Source organism: Opisthocomus hoazin, chromosome 26 (genome assembly GCF_030867145.1).
Source record: "Opisthocomus hoazin isolate bOpiHoa1 chromosome 26, bOpiHoa1.hap1, whole genome shotgun sequence".
Taxonomy (NCBI): domain Eukaryota; kingdom Metazoa; phylum Chordata; class Aves; order Opisthocomiformes; family Opisthocomidae; genus Opisthocomus; species Opisthocomus hoazin.
The window spans coordinates 7,297,796-7,314,900 of NC_134439.1; the positions used below are offsets into that span (position 1 = coordinate 7,297,796).

At 53.9% G+C, this 17,105-nt stretch overlaps 1 protein-coding gene and 2 gene segments (V, D, J or C); all 3 read right to left on the minus strand.

The window, feature by feature from the left end:
* The window catches only part of LOC104330583 (M1-specific T cell receptor alpha chain-like), a 215,742-nt gene that overhangs the window by 105,485 nt on the left and 93,152 nt on the right, over positions 1-17,105 (minus strand). The window lies entirely within an intron of this gene.
* LOC142364192 (Ig heavy chain V region C3-like) lies at positions 4,501-5,345 on the minus strand. The segment is given in 2 exon segments: positions 4,501-4,931; positions 5,288-5,345. Coding segments are annotated over 2 exon segments (489 nt in total).
* LOC142364193 (Ig heavy chain V region 6.96-like) lies at positions 14,335-15,075 on the minus strand. The segment is given in 2 exon segments: positions 14,335-14,672; positions 15,018-15,075. Coding segments are annotated over 2 exon segments (396 nt in total).

Sequence of the window (17,105 nt, forward strand, 5' to 3'; positions counted from 1 at the left end):
GACGATGTGTGATGAACTGACTGCAACCCCCATTCCTCGTCCCGCTGCGCCGCTTGGGGGAGGAGGTAGAAATTCGGGAGTAAAGTTAAGACTGGGAAGAAAGGAAGGTGGGGGGTGTTTTTAAGATTTGGTTTTATTTCTCCTTATCCTACTCTGATTTCATTGGTGAGAATTTTTTGTTTGTTTGTTTCCCCAAGTTCAAGCTGTTTTGTTCATGACAGTAATCGGCAAGTGATCTCTCCCTGTCCTTATCTCGACCCACAAGCCTTTAATCATGTTTTTTCTCCCCTGTCCAGTTGAGGAGGGGGAGTGATAGAGTGGCTTTGGTGAGCACCTGGCATTCATCCATCCTAACGCATAACAGACAGAAAGTGCCCTCAGCAAACATGCAGATGACACCATCCTTGGAGGAGTGGCTGATACAGCAAATGGTTGTGCTGCCATCCAGAGGGACCTCAAGAAGCCGGAGAAATGGGGCTGCCATGAAACTCATAGAGTTCAATGAGTGATAAGGCAAAATGCTGCACCTGGAGAGGAGCAACCCTAAGCACCGGGACAGGCTATGTTCACTCAGCTGGAGAGCAGCTTTTCAGAAAAAGACTTGGGGTTGTGATAAACACCAAGCTGGCCATGAACCAGCAATGAGCCTTTGTGGAAAAGAAGGCTAACAGTATCCTGGGCTGCATTAGCCAAAGGGTTGACAGCATGTCAAGGGGGGTGATCCTTCCCCTCACCCACTTGGTGTCAGCCCTGATGCATGTTCTTGTCTGTCTACAGCTCCAGGTGCTGGTGGCATTGCTGCATCAGCTGGCTAATCAATCTGTTGTTACTGTTTCACCTCTTGTTCAGCCTAGAAGCATAGCCTGAAACTGAATGTGGAAGAGACACTTCTCTGCCATTGCTCAGCAGAGAGATATCTGACTGATGGCATAGAGTAGGAATAGGTTTTTCTAGACCCTGCTTAAATGTGGATGGAGTTAAGCAAGGGAGAGAGTCCACACAGTCCCCAGGCTCAGAGTACTTGTACGCCATCTCTAGTCCCTGTTCATGCTATGGCTGCCAAACACATACAGGAAAGCTGCTGAAGAGGAACTGAGTATCTTCTTTCTTGCAGCTGCAGTGTACATGCCCATAATTCCTCACATACTCCAGTTAGGAATTGCAGTTAGCAGTTCACTCAGAGCATGCAAATCATTGCACGAAGTAAGAAGTGTCTGGAGTGCTATGACTGGGAGGGGGAACCCTCTAGGGACTGTCCCTCTGGACAGTCGAATTCGGAAAGCCCACTCACAACTGGTCAGTCCACTGGTGGCAAAGTCACACATTGGCATCTGCTGCTCTCAGACAGCAAACAGCTGTCTTAGTAACATTGCCAAGTGTGTAGACCATGGGATGCTGGGCTGGCAGGGCTAGCATGCCAGAACATGTGGCCTAAATCATAGTACACAGCGTCCTTATGCCAAAGTAGGCAAGTGGCTGCTATGAAACAAGAACAGGCAAGTTGTGAAAGTCATAACTGACCCATATCTCTAGAATTCGGAAAAAAACAGCCATATCTCTAGGACATGTCCTGGTAGGCCATCTCTTTCTGCCAACACAACTGCAATACCAGGAGTCTACGGGATTGATAAGCCTCTGTGGACACACAGTGTGCACGAGCAATTGTCCTCCAGGTGACACCGGCATGAAGACTTTGGGCGCATGCACTAATTATTGCATGGGTAGACCCTTGTACATCTACTTATACCAATGACATTGCAGAATGTCTGGAATGGGCTGTGGCTATAGGGGTCCATGAACCTTCTAGTAAAGTTCAGCTAGAGACAGTGGGATTTCACACATACTCCACACAGTGACCTCACGTGACCATGGCAGAACCACTACATACTGAAAGAACAGTACTATTAATAGAAGAACAGAATGGTTAGAATCACAGAAGCACAGAATATCTCAAGTTGGAAGGTACCTGTAAGGATCAGTGAGTCCAATTCCATCCTCCTTGCAGGACTACCTAAAACAACCAGAATACTAAAAGCATCGTCCAGATGCTCCTTGAACTTTGACAGAATTTGTTATGGAAAAAAATAGCCAAAATGTACAAAAAGTCACTGTTCTGTGTTCTAGAATACTACTCGTGTACATATATATATATGTTCGTATAACTGACTTGCTCAGCACTGGTGGCTAACTTCACTGAAGCTTTAGGCCGCACGCTGTGAATCTGCCAGTTGAATTCAGTAAACTTTCATGGAACCCTTGCCAAGCTCAGTGAAGGAGGGCCCCAAGGACTTGGTTGCAGCTAGAAGACAAGGAAGTTCCTTTGACAGCAGCAGGGCCTCTCTGCAGATAAGGGAAGAATCTTCAGCCTGCCCAGAGACAATGGAGGGGCCCAGTGAGGGACAAAAGCCCCCCAGACCAAAATGACACCATTGGATCAGCTGCTGATTGGACACCAGGTGGAGAACTCATGCAGGATGGGAACTTAGGTTGTAAGGGTATAATTGCCCAGGGATTTCTTTGTTTCGGGTCCCTCTCTGGAGGCACCCAGCTTGAGCTGGTTTACATCACTGTAACACCTAATAAACTCGGCTGGCATAAGTTGTGTCAGAGACTCTAGTTTGGGAAACCTAGGGTAGAGCCTGAAGGATGAGGTAGCACCCGAGAGTGAGTGTGTTTGTGTGTGTGAGGAGTTGAAAAGGGGCACCTGCCAGATCACTGGAGTCACCTGCTGCGAAAGGACTCCGGTCCTAGCAATTAAAACCTCAGGTGGTGTGTGTAACTTCTTGAACGGTGTGTGAATGCTCAGGCAGCACCTTCTCCCTTAACAGCCTTGGTGCCCTGGCCACTTTGCTTGGCAGCCTGTTCCAGTGACCAACCACCCTCTCAGTGATGAAGAATCCTTTCCTAATGTCCCATCTGAACTTCCTCTGATGTAGCTTCATTCTAATTCCTTGTATCTTATCGCTGCCCACCAGAAAGAGGAGGTCAGCACCTTCCCCTCCGTTGACTCTCTTGAGGAAGGTTTCGACAATGATAACGTCAGCCCTCACCCTTCTTTTCTCCAAGCTGAACAAACCAACTGACTTCAGCCACTCCTTCAAATCTTGCCATCAAGATATTTCGCCATACTGATCATCTTCACCTGGACACGCTCTAATATTATGATGTCCTTTTTATATTGAGGTACACAAAATTGCACACTGTACTCTTGGTGGGGCCACACCAGTGCAGTGTAAGGTGGGACAGTCACCTCCCTTGACTGGCTACCTATGTTGTGCTTGATGCCCTCCAGGGTATGGTTGGCCCTTTTGGCTGCCAGGGCGCACTGTTGACTCATGTTCATGTTGCCATCAACCCAAAATCCAGCCTCTGGATCCAGCTCTGCATCCGCTAGTCCCTCACCTTGTATGCATAACCAGGATTACTCATCCTAGGTGGAGAACGTGGCACCTCCTATTCTTAAATTTCATACCGTTGGTGACTGCCCAGCTCTCTAGCTTATCCAGAGCTCTCTGTAAGGCCTCTCTACCCTCAAGGGAGTCCACAGCTCCTCCTAGTTTAGTACCACTGGCAAACTTACTTAATGTACGTTCCATTCCGGTGTCCAGATCGTTTATGAAAACATTAAAGAGCACCAGCCCTAACACTGAGCTCTAGGGAACCCCACTGCTGACTCACCAACAGCCTGATGTAACCCCATTTACTATATCTCTTTAAGACTGACCCATCAGCCAGCTGTTCACCCAGCATATTATGGACTTGTCTTGCCGTGTGATGGACCTCTTGTCCAGAAGGACACTTGGAGAGACAGTTTCAAAAGCTTTCCTAAAATCCAATACAACCCTCACATCTAACAACACCCCCTTGGTCCATTAGATGGATGACCATGTCATAAAAGGACATTAAGCTAGTTCAGCAGGATATTCCCCTCATGACCCCGTGCTGGCTATGACCAATGACTGCATTGTCTCTCAACTGTTTTTTGACAACTCTCACAACAACCTTCTCCATCATTTTACCAGGCACTGAAGTGAGACTGACAGGCCTGTAATTACCAGGGTCTTCCTTAGTTCCCTTCTTAAAACCTGGGACAACATTTGACATCTTCCAGTCATCTGGGACCTCTCCACGCTCCCAAGACCATTGGAAAATAATGGAGACAGGTCCTCTGATAAAATTGGCCAGCTCTCTTTGTGCCCTTGCCTAAATCCCAGCAGGCCCCATAGTTTTATGTGCATCCAGCTGGACCAATGCAGATGAAATGTTATGAACTGACCCCAAAACCCATTTCCCATTGGCCCCTGTGCCTCTGGTGGAGAGGAAGAGAAGGAAGCAGTGCAGTTGAGACTGGGAAGGAGGGCAGAGAGGGAGGAAGGTTTCTATGGCATTGAAGGTTTCTTTGATTCTCACCATACAATTCCATTTTAACTGGCAATAAATTCAAATTACTGCACTGTGCAGGAAAGGTCAGGAACACCTGTAGTGCACAGCGATGACCCCTCAATTCCTGGGAACAGCCCTGATGGTCCCCAGCCCCAACATGCGCCTGCCCAGCAGCTCACACATCCAGGGCTGGGCCCCAGCAGGTTTGTGTTTAAGCTCAGCTGCATTTCCTGTCCCTGTGGGAACAGCACAGAAGTAGCGAGCAGAGTCCCGGGGGTGCAGGGCATGCAGGGACAGAGATGCCTCGGACCGGGAATCGTTGCGGGACACTGTGGCTCGACCCTGCACCGAGTGCCCGAATTTAATGACTGACGAATCATAGCTGATAACGGACACCCACTCGAGACTGCCACCGGGTGCCTGACGGTACCACCAAACATGATATCCCCCGAAGTCGAAGCCGGAGCCGCGGCAGGAGAGTTGCGCGGAGTCCCCGGGCGCTCGCAGCCCTCCGCCGGCCTCCACCAGCCTCAGCTGTGCCCACGCCCCTGCGGACGGAGAGCGCAGGCAGCCGGGCACGGCGCGCCCACGGCCCGAGGACGTTCACCCGCCGCCCCGCCGACCCCCGCCCCGCCACAGCGACCGCCGACACCCCCCTGGCTCCCGACAAAGCCCCGCGCCCGCCCGGGACAATGCCCCGCCTGCCCTGCTCGGGGCTGAGCCGCGCCTGCTCCCGGCACTTGGGCCCGACCCAAAGCCGCCCCCTGCCCTGCCCCTGCCCCTGCCCCTGCCCCTGCCGCTCCGTCCCCCGCTCCCCCGACGCCGCCCGCTCCCCCCTTTCCCCGCTGCAGCCCCAGCCCCGGGCCCAGCCCCGGCCTCGCTGCCCTCCCCGCCCGCCTCTCACCCGCCGGCCCCGCGGCCAACGACAAGGCCAGGAGCCACGGCCCCACGCCGGCCGCCATCCCGCCCTGCCGCGCCGCGGCCGCACACGAGCCGAGCGGAGCCGCGCTCGGGCCCGCTCCTGCCCGCCCCGCCGCCTCGGCCCCTCGCCGGGGCAGCGCCGACGCCTCGGCCCGCCCCCAGCACACCCGCCCCGCCACGGCCCGGCCCGGCCCGGCCCCCCGCTGCCGCGGCCCCTCGGCGGGAGGACGAGGAGGAGGACGAGGAGGAGGAGGAGGGGGGCGCGGGGAGCTCGTGCTGCCATCCAGAGGGACCTCGAGAGGCTGCAGAAACCGGCTGGCAGCAACGTCCTGCGGTTCCACAGGGGGAAGAGCAAAGTGCTGCACCTGGGGAGGAACAACCCCATGCACCAGGGCAGGCTGCGGGCTGCTCAGGTAGAAACAAATGCTCAGAAAAGGACCTGAGTGTTCTGGAAAACGACAACGTGACCGTGAGCCAGGAATGTGCCCACAATATGAATCGTGTTCCCCAGCGCTCCGTATTGGGACCGGTACTGTTCAATGTCTTTAGCAATGATCTAGAGGAGGCCATTGAGTGCATCCTCAGGAAGCTTCTCAGGAAAGGACTCAAGGGTTCTGGAGTACAAAACTTGGCCAGCAACCTGTCCTTGTGAGAACGGAGGCTATTGTCATCCTGGGCTGCACTAGACAACGAATGGCAGGCAGGACAGGGACGTGATCCTTCCCCTCAGCACTGGAGAGGTCACACCTAGAATACTGGGTCGACTTCTTGGCTCCCCACTGCAGCACAGACTTGGGCACACAGGAGAGAGGCCGGTGACGGCCAAGAAAATGTTGACGGGACTCGGGCACCTTTTGCGTGAGGAAAGGCTGAGAGAGCTGGGGCTGTTTACCCTGGAGAAGAGAAGCCTCAGGGGGGTCTCATCAATATACAGAAAGATGTGAACGGAGGGTGCAGGGAAGGCGGGACCAAGCTCTTTTCAGTGATGCTCTCTCAGAAGACAGCAGGCAACACGCACAAGCTTTCTGTGGTTTTGTAGGTCAGACAGGCCAAGGTGAAGGGGAAAACTGAAACTCCAACTTTGCTGCTCCGCTGATGACTACCAGAAACAGCTTTTTACACAAGTGTTGAGGAATGCTCACTTTCCTCTCATGGCTACAAGTTTCAAAGCTGGAACGCAAAGAGAAATATGCACGTGATACAAAAGTAATATTGACGGGGAGAAAAGTGGAACATGTGCAGCATGGCTATGTTAGCTCTGTTCCTGGTGTCTGCTTTACTTATGGTGTGAGGTCTGCTGCTAGCACTTAGAATCATAGAATCATAGAATCATAGAATCATAGAATCATAGAATCATAGAATCATAGAAAGTTTTGGGTCGGAAGGGACCCCTAGACGTCATCTAGTCCAACCCCCCCGCAGCGAGCAGGGACAGCACTAACTAGATCAGGTTGCTCAGAGCCCTGTCCAACCTGGTCTTGAATGTTTCCAGGGATGGGGCCTCCACTACCTCTCTGGGCAACCCCTTCCAGTGTTTCACCACCCTCATTGTAAAGAATTTCTTCCTTATATCCAGCCTAAACCTACCCTGTTTTAGTTTAAAACCATTACCCCTTGTCCTGTCACTGCTGTCTCTACTAAAAAGATTGTCCCCATCTTTCCTATGGGCTCCCTTTAAGTACTGAAAGGCTGCAATCAGGTCTCCCCGCAGCCTTCTCTTCTCCAGGCTGAACAAGCCCAGCTCTCTCAGCCTGTCCTCACAGGAGAGGTGCTCCAGCCCTCGGGTCATTTTTGTAGCCCTCCTTTGGACCCGCTCCAACAGTTTCATGTCCTTCTTGTGCTGAGGGCTCCAGAGCTGAACGCAGTACTCCAGGTGAGGTCTCACCAGAGCAGAGTAGAGGGGCAGAATCACCTCTCTCGACCTACTGGCCACGCTTCTCCTGATGCAGCCCAGGACACGGTTGGCCCTCTGGGCTGCCAGCGCACATTGCCGGCTCATGTCCAGCCTTTTGTCTATCAGCACCCCCAAGTCCCTCTCAGCAGGGCTGCTCTCCATCCTTTCATCCCCCAGCCTGTATTGATAGCGGGGATTACCCCGACCCAGGTGTAGGACCTTGCACTTGGCCTTGTTGAACCTCAAGAGGTTCACACAGGCCCACCTCTCCAGCTTGTCCAGGTCCCTCTGGATGGCATCCCGTCCTTCTGGTGTCTCGACCGTACCACTCAGCTTGGTGTCATCTGCAAACTTGCTGAGGGTACACTCGATGTCGCTGTCCATGTCATTGATAAATATACTGAACAGCACCGGTCCCAGTACGGACCCCTGAGGGACTCCACTTGTCACTGGTCTCCATCCGGACAGTGAGCCGTTGACCACTACCCTTTGGCTGCAGCCATCCAACCAATTCCTTATCCACCGAACGGTCCACCCATCAAATCCATGGCTCTCCAATTTAGAGAGAAGGACGTTGTGGGGGACCGTGTCAAAGGCTTTACAAAAATCCAGATAGATGACATCCATAGCTAGTGTTACCAGTGAAGACCAAGTCAACAAAAATCCCTCCCAAATCACCTTTGCTTGACTTTCTGCTTCACCGCAAGGAACCATTCTTGAGCCTGAAGGGGGGTGATCTCTGACAATCAAGCAGCTCTCCTAGACCCCTCCTCTGCCCAGGACCATGAACCAAGGGATTCTTCCAAGCAGACGCCTGAAAAACCCAAATTCTGCTCTCCTGAAATCCAGGCCTGCGGTCCTGCTTTTTACATTGCTCCCTGTTCTCTGGATCCGGAGCTCAAACACTACATGATCACAGCAGGCAAGGCTGCCCCTCACCTCTCCATCCACCACCAATTCTTCCTCTGATGAAGTTCTCATCAACGCACTCCAGAAAATTGCTCAGTAGCTTGTACCCTGCTGTGCTGACCTACCAGACAACATCTGCTATGCTTCACATATGCCATGAGGACCAGGGTGAATGAACGTGAGACTTCTTACAGTTGTCTGGCTCCATCCACCACAGCACTTCTATAAGCTACCCCACCAGTCCATGCTCCCACAGTCTTACAACAAGCCACAGAAGAAAAAACTGGGCCATGCTGGTCAGGACCAAAGGCAATGTGCATCTTAACAGATCATAAATGTGAATTCTAAGAGATCATAAATGGTCTCGGCCCTTCAACCATACTGCTCTTTAATACATTTTCCTGTGAGCAGGCCAAAGTCTGGTTTTCTGCATCTGCCATTGCGTGACACCAGTATCTGGTTACCAGCTGTTAGAAAGAAATGCTGAGAAGTTTATTTTCTATATCAGTCATTTTTTGGTCCACTCTGCTGCAGAGATGCTCCAGGGTAAGCCCAGCACCACAGTAATACACTGCTTCATCCCCAAGCTTTGCTGCCTGGACATGCAGTGTGAAATCTATTCTGGGAGGTCTCCACTGATCCCTTAAAGAGATCCTGGAAACCATCTCCATCGACATCACCTTCCTTGTAAACCCAGTCCAGAGTGCCACGTGGCCCCTGCCATTACCAGGACATGTAGTAGCTGCTCATTCTCTCTCCACTCATGCTGCACTGGAAGGTGACTCCATCTCCCTCTCGCACGGCCAGTTCCCTGGTAAATTGCTCCAAGGCCACCTGGCCAGTGACTGCTGCAGAGAGCAAGAACAAGCCATGATCACTCCAAGAATGAGCAAAGGTCAGAGTAACACAGGTGGGGGGCATTGTGATAGCACTGGACCCGTGGGACGTCTAAAGCATTCTGCCCAAGGATGAACAGAGCAATAAAGCTAGTACCAGCAATCATGGCTCATGAGGAGGGAGACACCACGTTTCCCTCCCTTCTCCTCTCTGACAGACAGGAAGACCTGTCTGATTTTCCCATTCAAAGCAGGAAGGTTTTACACCATGTGGCACAAATCCCTGTGTCTTTGCCAAGATGGGATGGTGAGGAACCCACTCTCTTCTCACTGAAACTGCTCTGAATGAGCACAGGAGTGACAAGGTCCTCTCAGAAGAAAGTGGCAATTGGGCCCTAGGCTGCCGTCCTCGACCTGGTTGATCTTTGAAAGATGGGTTGCAGTGCACCTTGAGCAGAGTGTCCAGCCCTGTTGCCAAGCGTTAGGCCCCAAGATGGCGGAGTGGCGCACAAGAGCTCTACCCACGTCTTCTGGGTCTGTGCCTCTGTGACTGCAGTTAGTCCTAGTCCCTCCTAGTCCCTCCCTCAGCCTATGACAACAATGAAGGCGGGAGGCGGGGGCTAGGGGAGCAGAAGAAGTTGATGTTGTTGGTGGACTCCTCGTGTCTCTCACCCTGCAGGTGCAACAATATGTGCTGGTTTGTCAGGAAAGCCCCTGGTGGGCAAAAGGTGATGTGTTGCTGTGGGGCCACCCACCCTTCTTCTGAGGAAGGACAGCTGGGTGCTGGTGGGACCTTGGAGCTGGCCCGGCGGTGGCAGGTTGTCCTCCCACTGGGGCCATGTCCCTTAGTGCTGTTCTGTTGCTCCCATATGGAACCCCGTTAAGCCCAGCTCCGCTTCTACAGGGTACCTCTAGGCAGACGTTCACCGCTTTCTCCTCCCTCAACGCTGGCCAAGCACCCTACTCTGCAACTTGCTCCCTCGTGATGACACTGCTCCAGCTGCCTCTTCCCATCAAAGCCCTCCAAGGCCATCCAAGCAGCAGAGGACCTACGGGGCTCTGGGCAGCTGAGATCCAGGATAAGTTTGGTGCTGCAGCTCTGCGGTAGATATGCAGGCTCAAGCCCCCCAGCTCATACCCCAACACTCATGTGCAAAGGACTTGGCAGGGACCATGCTGTTGGGGTTCCTCAGCAGAGCAGGAACACACCCCTCTCTTTGCTCATCCTACCCAGCAAGAACCCAGAGATCCCCTTAGGACCTTTGCAGCCACAGGTTGGGACACCTACTGAGCCCTGACACAATGTCACTGTCTTGACAGGTACCAGCATTTTGGGAAACACTGCCCACTCCACAAACTGTTGGAATCCTATTCCTCGCCTCCCTTTTAGTGGATGCTCCAACATGGCCCCCTGCGGAAGGGATGCAGGAGAGGTGTGGGAAGGGCAGTTGCAGAGGTGCAGTGGGTTTGCATGGCAGCATTTTGGTAGCAGTGGAGCTGCAGGGGTGGCTGCTCTGAGGAGGTGCTAGAAGCTTCCCCTGTGTCCAATAGAGACAATGCCAGCTGGCTCCAAGATGGACCTGCCACTGGCCTAGGCCAAGCCAATCAGCGATGATGGTTGTGCCTCTGTGATCACATATTGAAAAAGGGAAAAAAATCCTGTGTGGTAGCATGTGAAGCCGGACAGAGTAGTGAGAATATGTGAGAGAAATAACTCTGCAGACACCAAGGTCAGGGAAGAAGGAGGGGGAAGAGGTGCTCCAGGCACCAGAGCAGAGGTTCCCCTGCAGCTTGTGGTGAAGACCATTGTGAGGCAGGCTGTCTGCCTGCAGCCCATGGACATCCACAGTGGAGCAGATATGCACCTGTAGCCATGGAGGACCACAAGCTGGAGCAGGTGAATGCCCGAAGGAAGCTGTGACCCCATGTGGAGCCCTCAGTGGAACAGTCTGCTCACAGTGACCTGTGGACCCATGGAGAGAGAAGCCCATGCGGGAGCAAGTTTGCTGGCAGGACCCATCCCCCTCTGCCACTCAAGGCGAGGAGGTAGAGGATTTGACAGTAAATTCAAGCCCAGGAGGAAGGGAGGGGTGAGGGGAAGGTGCTTTTAACATTTGGTTTCATCTCTCGTTACCTTACTCTCAATTGATTAGTAACAAATTAAACTAGTTTCTTCAAGTCAAGTCTGTTTTGCCCATGATGGCAACAGCTGAGTGATCTCCCTGTCCTTATCTTGACCCACAAGCTTTTTGTCATTATTTTTTCTCCCTTGTCCAGTTGACGAGGGGGAGTGATAGAGCGGCTTTGGTGGGCACCCAGCATCCAGCCAGGCTAAACCATGACAAGAGGGTAGAAGAACCCATCGAAACTGGAGGCTTGAGGCTGGGAAAAGAAGCACAGTGATGCAGGGCGAGGGTAGCCTAAGGCGCCCAGGGACACTTGGAGCTGCTCCAGTGTGGTTGGACATGCCGAGTTCCCTACAGCCCCCAAACACATGGAGGGCTGGAATGTTGTTCTGGCACAGGGCACACCCCATATCCTCCTTCTTGGGGTTTCTCACAAAAATCCACGCTGTCCCTCAGTGTACACACATGAGCATATACGCAAATGGAGCCAACACTAACAAGACAACGAAGAGACTATTCATCGTGTTCAGGGGAAAAGCTGCTCTGCAGCCCAGCTGTCGCACTGCTCTGGGGCTCCCTGAACAAGATGAGGTTTCAAAACGCGACTCAGCTCTGGCTTTCCATGTTCAGAGTTTAGTTCTTCAATGGTTGCTGTTCTTCCTAAAATAAGTCTCTTTCCCTCTCACTTTGTGCCTGTGGGAGAGACTGAGAAGGAAGAAAGAAGGGTAATAACATGCGAAGGGTTTTGTGTGTGCTTGTGGGAGACTCCGCCGCTGCCAGCACCTCTGTGCCTGCTTCTGGGAAAAGCCAGACAAGACTAGTCTTGAGAAGCCTTCTTGCCGCCAACCACAAAAGAGCTGGCTGGATTTAACCCCCTCTCCTACCACTTCTGCCCTCACTCTGCCTGTGTTTCAAACACTGTGCCCTTTTCCAGCTCTCTGGTGCTGCACTAATAGGTGGCCATGTCTGCAGCCGACGGAAAGAGCACTTCCAGGGAGTGCGGGTTCCTGGAGGGCTCTGCAGAGCCGGTGACTCGGGTCTGGAAGGATGAAGTAATGTGCTGGAGTCCTGTGAGAGGATACTGCAGCACTACATGCTGCAGGTCTCTGCCAGGAGTCTGATGGACTCACGCATTCCCCACGAGTACCTGCTGTCGCTGACGTGTACACCAGATATGTGACAGGCATCTCTGAGACCTTCCCTACCATGGGCTAGAGGTCTGCACCTGAGAAAGGGCACCTGAAATCCCAGGACATAAGGATGAACAGGCTGCGATAGCTCAAGGTATCCCTCTGAACTCCAGAAAACAATTTTTTAGTGTGTGGGTGAGCAAGCACTGGTGCAGGTTGCCCAGAAAGCTTGTGGAGTCTCTGTGCTTGGAGAGACTCAAAAGCTGCCTGGAAATAGCCCTGGCCAACAGGCAGGTATTAATCTCTTCTCCCCAGTAACTTACAATAGGACGAGAGGAAATGTCCTCCAGTTGCGCCAGGTTCAGAGTGGATATTAGGAAAAATGTCTTTACTGAAAGAGTGGTCAGACATTGCAACAGGCTGCCCAGGGAGGTGGTGGAGTCACCATCCCTGGAGGTATTCAGAAAACATGCAGATGTGGCACTTCAGAGCATGGTTTAGTAGGCATGGTGGTTTTGGGGTGACAGCTGGACTTCATGATCTTAGAGGTCTTTTCCAACCTAGGATTCTATGAATCTAAAAGTTCCCTCCTGGAAAGCTCCAACTCCTCCTCTGTCCAGTTGGCAAGGATGGGCAATGACACTGCACACACGGTGTTACACATGGGCAGAACAGCTCCTACTCACCTCTCCCCAGCTCCTCTCTGCCCACAAATCTGCTCTGCTGCAGCTTCCCATGTCAGGTTTCCCCCCATAAGGGCTGGAAGAAGTGTGGTATGAGGAATGGCTAAGGACTTTGGGTTTGCCTACCTTGGAGGAAAGGAGGCTGAAGAGCAAACTCATTCCTCTCTACAGCTTCCTGAGGAGGGGAAGTGGAGAGAGGGAGGTTCTGATCTCTTCTCCTTCGTATCCACTGATAGCACGCATAGGAATGGTTCAAAGTTGCCCCAGGAAAGGTTTAGATTGGAGATTAGGAAGCATTGCTTTACTGAGAGGGTGGTCAAACACTGCAACCGGCTTCCTAGAGAGGTGGTCAATGCCCCAAGCCTGTCAGTGTTTAAGAGCATTTGGACAATGCCCTTAAGAGCATGCTTTAACTTGGTCAGACCTGAACTGGTCAGGCAGTTGGACTACATGATCGTTGCAGTGCCGTATGATTGAAATCGTCTATTCTATTCTATTCTATTCTATTCTATTCTATTCTATTCTATTCTATTCTATTCTATTCTATTCTATTCTATGAACCACTGACAGCACCCAGCCTCAGAGAGACCCCCCACTTTCTCTCACACCAGGCACTGTTCCCTCACAGACTCGCCACGGAGATGGGCTGTGACTCCCATGAACATGCAGGAGGGGAGAGCAGGAGGGGAGGAAGCTGATGTTGTTCAGGCATGAGCCAAGTGTCTCTCACCGTGGTCCCTGCAGGGTGCAGTAATAGAGCGCACTGTCCCCCAGCTCCAGCCTGGTGATGATCAAGGTCCCAGAGCTCTTGTCAGCCTGGCAGGAAAACCTCTTGCGGGCAAAAGGGGCTGTGTGGCTGTAGGAGCCCCCCCGGCCCTTGCTCTGCAGCAAGTACTGCAGGGGCTTGCCAGGACGCTGCCGATACCAGGCCACGTAAATATAGGAGGCATTAGAGCTATAAGTGCATCGTAGGGTCCCGGTATTCCCTGCTCGCCACCACACTATAGACCTTGTTGCTTGGATCTCACCACCCTGAAATGAACCTGAAACAAAAGCAGGCCTGTTCCCCCGCTGCTTTGCTCTCATGGCCCAAGGAAATGACCCACAAAGGCATCAGCAGAAGCAGGCAACACTGTTGCCAAAACCCAAGCGCTTTGGATACCCCAGGAAAGAAGGTGACCAAGGCAAGGCAGAGAGAGGCTGCAGGAAGGCAGAGTGGCCAGCCTGGGTAGGTGACAGAAACACACTGAACCACCTCCTCAGAATAAAACACTGAAATTGCAACTGAGGAGATGCAATTTAGCAGTGCCAAGAAAGGAGCTCTTGCAGAAAGGCCAGGACCTCCAGAGGTGTGCAGCGATGGCGACTCTTGTTGAAAACAGCAGCAAGCCAGCTCAGCACTCGCCTGCTCCAAAATATCTACACCCACTGGTGGGCCCCAAAAGGTTTGTGTTAAAGCTCAGCTGCATTTTGTGTCACCGTGCGAACGGCACAGAAGTAGCAGGCACAATCCCCAGGATGCAGCAGATGCAGGGACAGAGATGCCTCAGACCGCAAATTGTCCCGAGAGGCAGCGGCTCGACCCTGCACTGCTGGCCCGAATTGAATCTGTGATGAATAATGGCTGATCCAGGACACCCACTCCAGTTTGCCACCGGGTGCCTGACGGTACCACCGAACATAATGATTCTCGAATCGGAAGCCGGAGCCGCGGCAGGAGAGTTGCGCGGAGTCCCCGGGCGCTCGCAGCCCTCCGCCGGCCTCCACCAGCCTCAGCTGCGCCCACGCCCCTGCGGACGGAGAGCGCAGGCAGCCGGGCACGGCGCGCCCACGGCCCGAGGACGTTCACCCGCCGCCCCGCCGACCCCCGCCCCGCCACAGCGACCGCCGACACCGCCCTGGCTCCCGACAAAGCCCCGCGCCCGCCCGGGACAATGCCCCGCCTGCTCTGCTCGGGGCTGAGCCGCGCCTGCTCCCGGCACTTGGGCCCGACCCAAAGCCGCCCCCTGCCCCTGCCCCTGCCCCTGCCGCTCCGTCCCCCGCTCCCCCGACGCCGCCCGCTCCCCCCTTCCCCCGCTGCAGCCCCAGCCCCGGGCCCAGCCCCGGCCTCGCTGCCCTCCCCGCCCGCCTCTCACCCGCCGGCCCCGCGGCCAACGACAAGGCCAGGAGCCACGGCCCCACGCCGGCCGCCATCCCGCCCTGCCGCGCCGCGGCCGCACACGAGCCGAGCGGAGCCGCGCTCGGGCCCGCTCCTGCCCGCCCCGCCGCCTCGGCCCCTCGCCGGGGCAGCGCCGACGCCCCGGCCCGCCCCCAGCACACCCGCCCCGCCACGGCCCGGCCCGGCCCGGCCCCCCGCTGCCGCGGCCCCTCGGCGGGAGGAGGAGGAGGAGGAAGAGGAGGAGGAGGAGGGGGGCGCGGGGAGCTCGTGCTGCCATCCAGAGGGACCTCGAGAGGCTGCAGAAACCGGCTGGCAGCAACGTCCTGCGGTTCCACAGGGGGAAGAGCAAAGTGCTGCACCTGGGGAGGAACAACCCCATGCACCAGGGCAGGCTGCGGGCTGCTCAGGTAGAAACAAATGCTCAGAAAAGGACCTGAGTGTTCTGGAAAACGACAACGTGACCGTGAGCCAGGAATGTGCCCACAATATGAATCGTGTTCCCCAGCGCTCAGTATTGGGACTGGTTCTGTTCAATATCTTTAGCAATGACCTAGAGGAGGCCATTGAGTGCATCCTCAGGAAGCTTCTCAGGAAAGGACTCAAGGGTTCTGGAGTACAAAACTTGGCCAGCAACCTGTCCTTGTGAGAACGGAGGCTATTGTCATCCTGGGCTGCACTAGACAACGAATGGCAGGCAGGACAGGGACGTGATCCTTCCCCTCAGCACTGGAGAGGTCACACCTAGAATACTGGGTCGACTTCTTGGCTCCCCACTGCAGCACAGACTTGGGCACACAGGAGAGAGGCCGGTGACGGCCAAGAAAATGTTGACGGGACTCGGGCACCTTTTGCGTGAGGAAAGGCTTAGAGAGCTGGGGCTGTTTACCCTGGAGAAGAGAAGCCTCAGGGGGGTCTCATCAATATACAGAAAGATGTGAACGGAGGGTGCAGGGAAGGCAGGACCAAGCTCTTTTCAGTGATGCTCTCTCAGAAGACAGCAGGCAACACGCACAAGCTTTCTGTGGTTTTGTAGGTCAGACAGGCCAAGGTGAAGGGGAAAACTGAAACTCCAACTTTGCTGCTCCGCTGATGACTACCAGAAACAGCTTTTTACACAAGTGTTGAGGAATGCTCACTTTCCTCTCATGGCTACAAGTTTCAAAGCTGGAACGCAAAGAGAAATATGCACGTGATACAAAAGTAATATTGACGGGGAGAAAAGTGGAACATGTGCAGCATGGCTATGTTAGCTCTGTTCCTGGTGTCTGCTTTACTTATAGTGTGAGGTCTGCTGCTAGCACTTAGAATCATAGAATCATAGAATCATAGAAAGTTTTGGGTCGGAAGGGACCCCTAGAGGTCATCTAGTCCAACCCCCCCACAGCGAGCAGGGACAGCACTAACTAGATCAGGTTGCTCAGAGCCCTGTCCAACCTGGTCTTGAATGTTTCCAGGGATGGGGCCTCCACTACCTCTCTGGGCAACCCTTTCCAGTGTTTCACCACCCTCATTGTAAAGAATTTCTTCCTTATATCCAGCCTAAACCTACCCTGTTTTAGTTTAAAACCATCACCCCTCGTCCTGTCACTGTTGTCTCTACTAAAAAGATTGTCCCCATCTTTCCTATAGGCTCCCTTTAAGTACTGAAAGGCTGCAATCAGGTCTCCCCACAGCCTTCTCTTCTCCAGGCTGAACAAGCCCAACTCTCTCAGCCTGTCCTCACAGGAGAGGTGCTCCAGCCCTCGGGTCATTTTTGTAGCCCTCCTTTGAACCCGCTCCAACAGTTCCATGTCCTTCTTGTGCTGAGGGCTCCAGAGCTGAACGCAGGACTCCAGGTGAGGTCTCACCAGAGCAGAGTAGAGGGGCAGAATCACCTCTCTCGACCTGCTGGCCACACTTCTCCTGATGCAGCCCAGGACACGGTTGGCCCTCTGGGCTGCCAGCGCACATTGCCAGCTCATGTCCAGCCTTTTGTCTATCAGTACCCCCAAGTCCCTCTCAGCAGGGCTGCTCTCGATCCTTTCATCCCCCAGCCTGTATTGATAGCGGGGATTACCCCGACCCA